General features: G+C 42.9%; 1 protein-coding gene across 1 annotated transcript in view; it reads left to right on the top strand.

The window, feature by feature from the left end:
* Positions 1-796: 796 nt before the first annotated feature.
* ITGA6 (integrin subunit alpha 6) overlaps positions 797-13,248 on the top strand; it is a 65,339-nt gene continuing 52,887 nt past the window's right edge. Inside the window, exon 1 of the mRNA XM_026697052.2 lies at positions 797-1,165. Coding sequence (XP_026552837.2) covers positions 1,014-1,165 — 152 coding nt within the window. The 5' untranslated portion in view covers positions 797-1,013. The remainder of the gene's footprint in view (positions 1,166-13,248) is intronic.

Here is a 13,248-nt window from a genome sequence, read left to right as displayed (position 1 = left end):
CACCCATCTCCTCCCACTTGTGACTGTATGACTGTAACTTTGTTGCTTGTATCCTTACGATTTATACTGACTGCTTCCTAGTATGATTTGATTGTTGATTGTACCCTATGAGTATCATTAAGTGTTGTATGTTATGATTTTTGATTCTTAATGAATGTATCTTTTCTTTACGCATACTGAGAGTATTTGCACCAAGACAAATTCCTTGCGTGTCCAATCACACTTGGCCAATAAAAAAAGTATTCTAATTGGAAGCTTAAGAGCCAGCCACTTTTTCAGGCCCCAGTCAGAGTCCTATCCCATGATGTTGCACCATGGTCTGAGAAATCTGCAATTTCTCCCCGGGTTTTTATAGTATAATTAAAGGGCATGAGATTTCACCCAGTTGAATCCTGACAGGAGAACATTAAGAGAGGTTATGGATTCTCACATGCAAAAAAGCATCCTCCCGCCTTTCAGTTCTAAAAGGGATATCTGGAGAAGTCCTAGGATACCTCAGCTCCAGCTTTCTTGTATGAGGCGGAGGTCACCCACAAACCCGGTGCCAGCCCTAAGACCTGACCAACCCAACAGATTCCCGGATAGGCAAGGCTCCCTTAATCCCAGTGGCGGCCTTCACACGTTCTGACCTCACGCCAACGCTGCTCCTCCCTAACTAAAAAAGCCTTTGGCCCCGGGCGCTTCATAGTTGGTGCGAGTCCTTTTTCTGGGCAACAGGCGGGCTGGCAGGGTAGGGTAGGGCAAGGCGAGGCACTCCTGCCTGGTTGGGGAGAGACGGGGCGGGGCTCCTGGCTTGTTCGTTCGTCACTTGGTGTAAAGCCCGAGCAAATCTCTGGAGAGAACAACGAGCCCATTCAGAGCGGCCGCAAGGGGAGCGGCGCCGATCAGTAGCCAGCAGGGCGAGGGGCGCCCCCCGAGAGTGGCTTTCCTGGGGATTCCGGCGGGCGGAGCAGCGGCGGCGGCGGCGGCAGGATCGGTGGGCGCTCTCTCTCTCTCTCTTTTCGGGAGGGAAAATGCTTTCGCTTTTCTACCTGTGCCTCTTGGCTGGAATCACCCGCGCCTTCAACCTGGACACGCAGAACGTAGTCAAATGGGACGGCGAACCCGGCAGCTTTTTCGGATTTTCTCTGGCCATGCATCAGCAGCTGAACCCGAACAAGAGGCTGTAAGTTGGTCCTTCTCCGGGGCGCGGCTGAGAGGAATCTCGCCGCAAGCAAGGGGACTCGGTCGCTTGGGAAAGGATCCGGGCAGCTGGAGAGAAGGGATCGGGGCAGCGGGGAGATCGGCCTGTCCAGCCATGCGGCGCCGGGGACTCTCTTGGGGCTGGGTGGGAAGGTGTAGCTCTCTGGGGCTGTCGATCCGCCAGGAGGTCACTTGATTGAAAGGGCCGATTGTCGCTTTTTTTTTTAATTTATATTTTTTTGGGGGGTGGGGTGGGGGTGGAAGTGGAATCGGGCAATTAAAAAACCCAAACCCCAACAACTGCTGGGATTGTTGTTAAGGAAAGCGCGCGCAAGCCCTGCAGGTGGGATCCGGCGGGAAGAATCTCGTGAGTTTTGTTCCCTCGGGACTGATGGTAGCTCGAGGTGCCGGGGGGGGGGGTAGCTTTTGAGGGTGTCTCGCGGCTCCTTGACGAGAGAGGGAGGGGAGCGGGAGTGGGCCGGTTCTGAACAGCACTCCGCCCGGGCTTATTGTGGGGCAACGTAGCTGGCGGCGCAGCTTTTGAAGTTTGTGCCTGAACGCTGAAAAAACAACGGTGTCCTCGTTGCACGGCCGCAACCAGAGGATGGGAGGTGTGAGCAGGAGGTGGCGGCGAACCGGGCTCACTTCCGCCGGTGTGCTGCGCTGATCTCTTCCTCTGCCACCCGAAGTCGGTTGTAGTTTGATCAGCGGGTCACCGCGGGCGGCTGTTGTTGTTTTTTCCACTAGAACAAGTCAAGCCAACGGATGGGGAGAGGGAGGTGTGTGTGTGGGGGAAAAACAGCCACCTGTTGGCTGCCTCTGATTCGCCTGGAACCAGATGAACTTCAAGGAAGCGGGGCAAACGGATGGGAAGAAATCAAAATGTCCGAACGGAACTGTTAGGTTTGCAAAGCTCCGCTTGTTCTCTGCGGTTCAAACAACCTGGAAAGTCCTACCTGGTTGAAAGGGACTGGGTTGTTTTGTACATCAAGGAGACTCTCAAAAGGGGGCTTTAGAAGAACACCGTGGGAACAGTCTGCCCCACTGTGCCATGCATTCTTGATCGCAAAGGGTGTTTGGTTGGAGTAGGTCTTGCAACAAAAGGGGACATTTACAGTTCTACCTCACCTCATCCAAAGAACAGAAAGTCACAGCATTGCCAAAGAAGCAACCAGAGTAGTTTCTCAGATTCAAAAAAATAAAAATGGAGACTTAGCATGCCAATTCTGAAGGTATCTTTGAAGAACGAAGGGAAAACCTTTCCATTTTATGCATCTTTTACCTTGTAGTACTAACTCAGCCGCGCTCTGCCTTGGGTATTTCTGCCCTTAACTTCCTGTTTTTCTGCAGATGCAAGGGCAAGCCAAGGCTCTTCATCCAGAAAGTGAATCCAAAATTGGGAGCGCCAGCAATTCAGGAGACTCAGAACAAAATCCACTCTGTCTTGCTTGTTCTTGAGCAAGTTATAAAAAGTAAAAATCACCTGCCAAAGAAACCAGATTGTTGCCCATTAGAAGGACTGCTCCAAAGTCAGCCACCACCGTCATTACATCAGTATGTCTTGAGAATTTGGTATCAAGAAAGGGGTATTTGAAGAGCATTGGTCCAATATTTGTGCTTAAAATCTGTTTTGCACTGGAGAAAGCAGAAGGTGATGAAGACATGAAATGATACCTGTGTTACTTTCAGATGTAGACCATGCTATTACCCAAAGAAGTACTAAACCAACAGCAATTATGTGGTTCAATTTATGTGCATTTGAAGGTTGGGGATTTGGAGAAAGAGGAGGGAACCAGCACTTTAGTAGCAGTGTAGAGTTTTTAGCATTTTTCCCCATTACCTTCTTGTAGCTTTTAGTGTATTTTCTTTCATTGCCTTCTTACATTTCAAGCAGTTTTGTAAGGTAGTTCAGTATTATTATTCTCAGGATAGCTAAATGTGGTTAAGGCAGCACAGAGAACAACTCACATAAAACCAGTGATTTCCAGTTCAGAAGTCACTGCCATACATGTTTGTTAGATTTAAAAGAAAAAATTCAAGGAAGTAGCTGCAAACTTCTATTATTTAATCATCATAACCTTCAAGGAATTCCTATAATATGTTTCATGAGCAAAGTTGAAACAATCTGCTATCCTATTTATATGAAATAAAAGCAAAACTGGGAAGAATGAAGTAGAAGTGGCAATGCTCTTTGGGATTGACATGACTGGGTCTGAACTACGGACTCCTGTATTCATTTTTTTACAACTTCCTTCCAGGAGTTGCATTTTTACTTTGTTAGTAGAAAGGAATTGCTCAGCTCTCCCTTCTTTCTTTGCCCCGCGGCTGGGAGAGCTGCCACAAGTGTGAACATGTGCTTCCTTGGGTACATCTGACTCATGCCACAGCTGGCACGTACCCAACAGTAAATCAGCTCACCTTTGAATTACTGTAGGCTTCTTTTCCAACAGATTCCCACTTTCTTTCTTTGGGTGGGTATAAGCACCATGCAAACTCCTAAGCCTTGGTTCCAGCAAAGCATTTGTAAACAAACAAGACTGCAGTTCTAGACACGTGTATCTGGAAGTATTTTTGTTTTTTTTTAAGATAGCAAGATTCACTTTCTTAATGTTTATCTAGAATTCATCTCATAGCAGTGGGGAAAAAATTAAACGGGGCAGCTGTAGACAAAAATGATGCAAAAGAATGAAGACTGTTATATTTAAATAACTATGTAAAAGTCACAGGGACTTTTTGCAGTCTTATTACAGTTGCCCACATTTATTCAATAATTTAATTTAGACCGTATTAAAGATTAGTGATTGCCAAAAATGTCTGCTGGTCGATGACAAAATCAAGAGGGCGATCCTGGCTGTATAATTGAAGCCCTGCCTGTTTACACGTGTGCAACAGTGATGTGAGAACAGAAGGAAGGGGGCTTGGATCCTACAGATAGCATCACCATCTTGCAGCTTTTCATGGGCGTGTCCTTGCCACATAGAGGATAATTCATGATCCACATTATTGCCACACAAGAGTATCAGCCTAACCCTGTCTACATCAGGGGTATCAAACTGGCGGCCCGTGGGCTGGATGTGTCATGCCCAGGCCACGCCCACCCCAGTTCCGCAAAGGGGAAAAATGTCACGAAATGTCACTTGACAGCAACGTGATGTCATGAGATTGACACTCGTGGTCTACATAAACCCGGACCCTGTTTGAACACAAAAGCAAACTGACATGAAATCAGTATCCAAAGTAGTAAACAAATTAGGAAGGACAAATTGCAGCCAGGTGTAATTGTTGGAAAATCTGGACTATGTCCAGACACCTGAAGTCTCTGCCCCTGCCCAAACCCAGTTGGCCTTGATCAGACCTGTTTTGTTCTTAATAAAGAATTGAGCTTTTACATAGCTGCACATTCTACACTTTGACACCTTTCCTAGCCTGTGAAGACAATTCACTGCTGGCTTGACACACTTGCTGGGCTGGAAGTAATTTGTTTGGCTCCTGGGATGTTTCTTTCTGGTGTTTTCATTATCTAAGGAGAACTGAAGATAGGATTTTGGTGGTGCAATGCAGAATAAGATAAATATATGTAATTCTAAATAAACCACTGATGGAGATTTTTTTGCTTTGTTTGGGTACTCTACTTGGTACAAGGAATCAAGTGGATGTTATAGAGGTACATGTATCAGCATGATTGCTCATTCCTAATCATTGAGAATGCTAAAGGATTCTGGCTCCAGGTTTTTTGGGAACAAAGTTGCTGAGTCAGCTAGATTGTGTAGATGAAACTCACTATAATATCCCTTAGTTGTGATGAGGCTACCCCAGTAGGCCAGAACTGTTTCTAAAGAGGTTACATGACAATGTCCTAGGCTTTTACCTATTGCAGTAACTTATCTCCTGCTGGAAAATTGACAGTTATCTCTTACTCCTTCACATTCCTAGGGCAGCAAAAGTCCCATGGTTGAAGAAGATGGTAGGTCTTGCTATGGTTGTAAGTAGCCTGTGCTTTGGTCTACGGTTATATAAGTTATACCCAATTATCAATATAAAGTATTAATACATTGAAATTGAATCCAGATCAAACAAGGGTGTGACAGGGAAGTATTAATTCCAGAGCAATAATAAAGTTTATATTGTGGAAAAGGTAATATACTGTCTCAGAAGGAGCAAATAAGCAGTTGGAAGGTGTTTCTGCAGGTGTATATCAACATTTCCCCATGCTTCAATAACAGCCAGAAGTATTTTTTTTATCAGTTTTGATTGATAAGCCAAGTTAATATTTTCTTGGAGGAAAATGTCCTTAGGACTTACCTGCACACACAGGCTGATAACTTCCAATCTTAACTACTAACAGCAAACTGTCCTGGAGCTGTCTTAAGTTCACTTCCCTCTCCCCATCAGTGGGGCAAAGTAGTTGAGCAAATACATGTGTGTGGGACAGGAGCACCTTCTAAAACAGTTGCATGAGCCTAGAAAAATATTTTAAAGATTTTTTTTAAAAAATTTACTTGTTAAAACAAGTAAAAAACAGATGCTTTTCTGTGAAGGACATCTTTAGAAAGATTTGCCCAATCATACTGGACTGTAATTCACAGGGCTTGGATCTAGCGATTTAAGGGCTCTATTTCAATGTGGTTCTCTCAAATTTGTTTAGGAAGACGATGGTTGCCATGGGCTTCTGGAGTTAAATTATAACTGCAAAACTTTGGAAATCATTTCTGCCTCTCTACATAAAGTTAAAGATGGGGAGAGCCAAACAAATACTGGGTTTCAAGTGGGAAACTGAAGATGGCCCTTTCTGTGAATCTATATATGACATTCTCTTGGGGATCCTCATTTAAGCCACCATCTCTATGTCTGTCTTCATGGGGATGTCAGGAGGGATTTTGTCATGCCCCTGGTGGAGTCTGTCTCTGAGGGAGAGAAGGAACAGCCAACAGGGAATGGAAGTGTGGCTCAGGAGGTTGTGGAGGAGGCTGGGGAAGGGCAGAGGCTGGCTGAGCAGTCAGAGGAGGACCCAGGCCCATCCCCTCTCCATCCTAGGGCATGCAGGGAGGAGAGGATAAGGGAGAGACGTGATCTACTCGGGAGATAGGGCTTTGATTCTCTTCATGGGTTGTGAGAAGAGTATCAGGTGTGAGAACCGTGTAGGAGTTTGGACCTGAGTTCTGGCAAACACTGGAGACAAAGCATGTTTTATTTTGGTTTGAGGTTATCTTGGCTGGCATCCTTCCAACAGGCTGTGCCTTGTTATCTCCTTGAATTTGGTAAATACTTCTCTTGTTCCTTTGTGGAAATTTCATCATTGTAGTTTGTTTGGTTTTTATTTTCACCTCTATCTGCTCATTAAATTCAGACAGTATTGCTTTCTTTTGAAGACTATTTTTGAGTATGTTTTATCTCCAACTGAGAATTATTGAACAGTGGGGCCAAGTTGGAGGCATTAAAGGACATTTATTTACGTTTCGGATTGTGTTACGTTTGTGTTACACTCTGGGTCATCACAGATATGAATCTACAAAACTTGTTAAGGGTTGGGGCCGAAAGAGGAACGGAAGGAAACACACATCAAATATCTGCTGGAGCGATGGGGAATCTGGTCTTTCTTTGGAATTGCAAAATAAGCAGTGGCAGAGTCATTGAAAGTGACCCAGTGAAAGAACAAAAAGAGGCAGCCAACAAAAAGTTCATAAATATAGCTCCAGAAATTGCAGATTTCTCTTCTCTAGGAGCTATGTGTATCACAGATATGGGTTGGCTTGCTACCCCAATGAGCAGGGTTTCATCTGTTGAAAAAATTCATAAATTTGACCTTCTTGCTTTGTTCATTAGGTCAGGGATCCCCAGCCCCTGGGCTCGTGTGCAGCTCCACTTACATGAGTGGTGGGTGCTCGCGCTCACTCAAAGGAACTGCGTGCGTGCACATCCGCCTGCCATTCACATGGAACCATGCCCTCTCCCCACCTCTTTCCAGGCTGCCAAGTCATAAAGGTTGGGGACCGTTGCATTAGACAGTTGTATTTGGGTTATGAAGTAGCCATCTTGGCCCTACTGATTCTGTTTGCGGACACGTGTATTGGCTGATTGGGCCAAAGGAGGAGGAAGTTAATAAGATAATTCCTTTGTAGCAACATCTTAAAGCACTGTTTGTAGGCTAGGAGTCCTTTCTGCATGAACATACGAGGCATGTATCAGAATTCCAAATAAAACAAAAATGTGAAAGACCATGGTAACATACATAAATCGGGATCAGTTTATTTTGAATAAAACATTGATAACAGAAGCATACAAAAAGATTATCTCAAAATATATATCCGTGGTAGTGGTGGGGGGAAAGGAGAACTAGGTTTTACAAGGCTGTAACTATCTTATATGAGGCGCAGTGATTAGAGTGCAGTACTGCAGGCTACTTCTGTTGACTGCTGGCTGCCAGCAATTTAGTAGTTCAAATCTCATCAGGCTCATGGTTGACTCAGCCTTCCATCCTTCCGAGGTAGGTAAAATGAGGGCCCAGATTTTTGGGGGCAATATGCTGATGCTGTAAACCCTTAGAGGGCTGTAAAACACTGTGAATATATAAGTCTAAGTGCTATCGCTATTATATGTAATAAGAAATGTGGTATTCTGAAATGTGATACTATTTTTCTGTTCTGAGTTGTCATATATGATTGTTTTTAATAGCTTTGTTTATATCTTTCTTGTTTTTGGTGATGGAGGAAATCTTAAATACATTGAACTCCATGAAACGTGCTTTTGAGTAGACTTGACTATAAAGGAAATTACCGGATATTTGCTAGTGGTTCTGTAAGTGTTTAGGGATTCTTGATATAAAGGGCATATATTGATGCAAATCCACTTGCTTTTATTGATCGAAACCATGACTTTTCCATTAATAATCTTCCTAATTGCTTACAAGAAAATAACATAACATTCAAATAACGCTTCATCATAGCCCCAAAGGAAATTTGAGTCTCTTTTTATAGTCATAAAAGGATTGGAGATGCTGTGATTGGATTCAGATTAGAGGCCAAAGTATGGGCTTCCATTCTCTTCTCAGCTTTCTTTCCACCCTTCTTCCATCTACTGATTCCTCATTGAAGCAACACTGAGAAATGGATACAATAGATGCATTTGGTATTTGTCCTATCGGGATAAAGGGGTAAAACAAACTTCAAAGTCCAACAATAACTATTCAGAGGGAGGTCAGTGAGTATTTACTTCAGTGTGTTTTAAACTGTTTGCTAAAAGCTTACATCCAGGTTCCTCCGGAGTTGGCAGCCCCACTGCCTTATAAATAAAATTACTATACATAATAACATGTTAAACCATAACCAAGAAGTACAAAAATGGTACTTTTGCTGCAAACTATTATCAATAATGGCTGATGACAACGTCCAGTTTCATTGTGGAGAAGGTGATTTCTGGTAATCATTGGTGGCTGCCCTGATGTCGGTTGTCTTTCTGTAAAATAATCTCCTGCCCATTGGTTATCTGCCAACAAATAAACTACCCTCCCCCAAATGAAACAATATCTGTCTATTACACAAAATTCAACGTATGGATTTACAAATTTTGACTGTAACTTTCCCCATTGTAAAGCTCTCGTGTGGGGATTACAAGATCCAGAATTCCCAGCCAGTGTAGACCATGTCAGATGGAAGTTCTTGGAGTTGCTCTTCTTGACTTCTTTTGATTCAGCTCCAGGACTTGGGGAGTTTTGTCATGGTTCACCTCCTTCCACGGCTAGTCCCAATCCGTGTTGATAGGGAACGAGAAGTCCAGCCCTGTGTGGCTCCTGCTCTATGGTGTCCCACAGGGTATTCCTTCTGCTTCTCTTTAACATATGTAGGAAGCCAATGGATGGAATGATCTGTCATCACTGGATGAGGTTATCATCAGTATGTAGATGATCCCCAGTTTACATCTATTGCCTGATGAACTAAATGATGCTGTGGATGTTGTTTTGTGGTTCCTGGAGGCTGTGTGGGCCTGGATACGGAACCATAGGCTTCAACCAAATCTTGGTGGGAAGACTGGCTGAGAATGGGGAACTCTTCTGTATCCAGGGATTTGCCATCTTTCATTTTGAATGGGATTGCACTGGCTCAGTCAACTTGGTTTGTTATCTGAGGGTCCTCCTTAACTCACAACTCCTGCTGTGTTGTGTGCCAGGTCAACTCCTTCCTGGATTGGGAGGCCTCTTCTCATTTACTCATGCCCTAGTCATCTCCGGTATGAATTATCTCAATGTGTTCTTCGCCCTGAAGAGTATCTGGAAGCTGCAGCTGGTGCAGAATGCAGGCTTTGGGCTTGTACCCCATATCTATTGGTGTTGGGTGAGGCAACTTCAGCCTCCATGCCTTGGGGGGAGGGGCAGGTCTGAAAAAAGTCAGGAGTTCATGAACTCTGTGGTGACCAGACATAGGGAGAAGGGATGGCAGAACCTGGGGGCAAAGTTAAAAGAGAGATCAGCCTAGAATCTCTACGTAGCCACAAACAAACTAAGTCCAACCTCCCTTGAATTCTGTTGACCTTTCTCTAATTCCTTTCTCTAAAGATGCTAACCATTAATTGAGAATATTCCTATCTATAGGAGAATATTCCTGCAATAAATCAGTTTAATTGGCTCTTCACATATGGACCTGATCTTTTGTGCCTGACACCATGAGTTTGTTCAAAATAATATTTGGCTCAAGAGGCTGGAGGGGTCTTGATGGGATGGAACAGGCTACAGCTGAACACACACGCCCCCACCCAAAAACCCCCCACAGAGCTATCTCCCAGGGAAAGAGGAGAAAAACATGACAAAAGAATCATTGTGCTAGTCTAGCACATACTTAGTCATTTTGTTAAGGCTTGAAGATGCCGCTTTTCTTAGTAACACCATTTTTTCAGAAGAAGAAGGGATGGGCAATTAATTTTCCCAAGGGACACATGAGAAACGGAGATTGTTGTGGAGGGACACTGCCACTGATGAGGAATGGGACAATTTGCCGCAGCCAACTTGCAGCCAATCCACCATGGCCAACTTATCATGGCCAACTAGCTGCGGGACAACTTGCCATGGCCAACTTGCTGTGGGACAATGTAACAATTTTATTTAATTATTTGAAATAACTCAAAAAATATTTTATTTTTTGCCATTCACATTTCATTCTGTCCCCCTTTTGCACCTTCTTTAATGATTCTATTCCACCATTTCTTTGATATTAGTATAATTCTTGTCCCACAAGACGGCCCTGGTGAGTTGTTCTGCAGCAAGTTGGTGGTGGCAAGTTGGTTGCGGCAAATTCACCGTGGTGAGTTGGCTCTGGCAAGTTGGTCATGGCGAGTTGGCCATGGCAAATTATCATAGATCCCTACTGATACACCCCCCACCGCTGATGCCCTGTCCCCAACACTGCCCCCAATGCTGCTGCCCCCCCGATGCCACTGCTCACCGCCATGGGCCGGATAGATATGGCCCGTGGGCTGTAAAATGCTCATGTCTGCACTGGAACTTTAGAACTCAAGTCTTAACTTTGTCTTTCCGAAGTTCATGACAAGAGAGCTCCACTAGCAATGCTTGTGGAATAGGATAAAAATAGGGACTTGTTTGGATGGTTGAATACTGCTGTTATTGTTGTGCTATGATGTAGATGATATTTTTATATTTTTAGCTGAATTGTTGTCTTCTTGTGGAAGTTTTAGTGTATATTTTGGGTGCTTTAATTTGTATATGTGTGTGTGTGTGTATAACCGCAGAAAACAAATATGTATGTATGTATGTATGTATGTATGTATGTATGTATATGTGGATCTTTTGTTATTCGGGTTTTCTCCCGTGTAAGATTGGAAATATCTAGGCAATGTTTCGATGAAGTCTCATTCACCATCTTCAGGCTTGTGTCTTCGGCTCTGTGCTTCTCAGAGTGATGTGAGCTTGCAGAGCTGAAGCACAGAGCCGAAGACACAAGCCTGAAGGTGGTGAATGAGACTTCATCGAAACGTTGCCTAGATACTTCCAATCTTACACGGGAGAAAACCCGAATAACCAAAGATCCACATACTAATACCCCCAAGAACCTCAGAAAACACACACACACACATACACACACACACACACTTCTTGTAAGTCATAGAGAATCTGAATAGTTTCAATAATGTAGAAGATTAAATAAAAACCTATGTATGTGATGGCAGTCCCTTCAGGGAGGTGTCCTAATTAAGAAATCAGAAGAAGAGGGCTTAGATGAAAATTTAGCTGTAGACTTTTTGTGAGATGGAGGCTTATAAGTATTCTTGACATGTAACTCCACCTGGTCACATCCACCCTCCAAGGTGCTCTTTACATAGAATTGTCTTTAAAATAAGTCTTGCAATTTCACCTGGGACAGAATTTCAGCTCCCACAATGCTTGTGGGAATCAGGCATTAAGATCACATGACAACTGATTTGTACCTGCACAGGTTTGCCCATTCATCTCCTGACACAATTTAACACACTGGTCTTTCAAGCCCTGAATGGCCAGGATCAGATTACTTGAAAGGGTACCCACAGCCTTAGCAATTAGAGGCAGAGATGAAATTAGCTTCAGAAACTAAGTAAAACCATTATTTGGTTTTTCTAATTAGTTTTAGAATTGGTATCACTAGAATGTCACATCTGTATGATAATTTTGGTATGATGTGTATGCCATGATGTCATCGTGCAAAAGTATTAGAAGTACTGGTTATGTAAATCTTGTCATTTGAATCATGTCAGCACATGATGTTGTCATGTGCACTCCCCCTGTTCTTTCTGACAGCTGTGATCACAACTTGGCTATGGGCCCTTTACCCTTGTGTGTACATGGTGGTGTATTGCTTCTGAACTTTAATTAGGAATCACAATAATCTATTTCATACTAACAATATCTTATTTAGCTTCAGCATCTGGCTGACTATGTAATATGAATCAGCAGATTAAGCTATGGCAGCTATTCAGATTATTTGAACATGTAGGAGATAAGTAAAAGCCATAAAACATGTGAATTGAGGGGTGTCCTAAAGGTTAAGTTTTATTTGAAGCTGTGACAGTTTTTCTTTTTCTTTTCTCTCTCTCTTTTTTGGGGAAGGCACAGTTGCACTGTGATAATGATACAGAAGTGCATTATAAGATGACTTCTGGAAAACAAAACAGAACAAAACTAAGTGTATTAAAGTTTTCCCCAGTGCTTCCTCCAATTTCATTTGGGTATGGAATTGGCAGGGGCAGCCCGATGCTAGTGCATGTAAGATCAATGTATTTCTTACTTTATTAGCATATATAAATCAGCTTTGTGAAGTCAGGTAGGTCTTAAGTGATGTTCTCATAGTATGAGAAAATGTTTCTAAAAATTAATCTTGGAAACGTCTAGACAGAGGACACACACTTATACTTTGGGTTGGATCCAGAACTAGCTACGTGTAATAGATCTATGGAAATCCATGGGAGCTAATGTCATATGATTAACTTGTACTGATTTCAGTAGTTCTATTTATGCACGGCCTGATTATTGACCCTAAACATGTTGAGCAGAGGTCATATTTTTTAAAAAATACATTAATTTAAATTTCAGTGTTGTCTTAAGGAGCATCATGGGGCTGGACACTAGAGGATGTGGTAAAGTCAGTTCATGGGGTGAACAACTTCACATGTATTATAATAGCTGCTACATGTTAAGTAGAAGCCAGAAATAGATTCAGTGCTACAGTTCTCTACCCAATTATTGATATAAAGCTCATGGAATTTAAGCAACTTTTACTTGTTAGCAGAACCCATAGGGTTGTATGATTAAAAAAACCTGTGTAAGGTTCTTCAAAATTTTGCTTCTCCCCAAAAGACAAAGAACTATAAATCCAAGGTCTCTCTATTAAAATTCTTCATTTTGTATAACATTATATTGTCAGAATGCATAGGTTAGGTGAAGGTTAGATGAATTTGTTTCTCCATAAACACTGAAGATTCAAATTTTTGAGAGAGCTCGAATAATGGGAAAATGAATAGAAAATAGAATAGAATAGGGAGGGAAAGATGCAAATTCTTTAAATTTGCTTTAGAACAGTGGCCCCCAAC

Source organism: Pseudonaja textilis, chromosome 1 (genome assembly GCF_049901715.1).
Source record: "Pseudonaja textilis isolate UNSWEBS1 chromosome 1, rPseTex1.2, whole genome shotgun sequence".
Lineage (NCBI taxonomy): Eukaryota > Metazoa > Chordata > Lepidosauria > Squamata > Elapidae > Pseudonaja > Pseudonaja textilis.
This window is presented reverse-complemented; position numbering and strand designations above follow the sequence as displayed.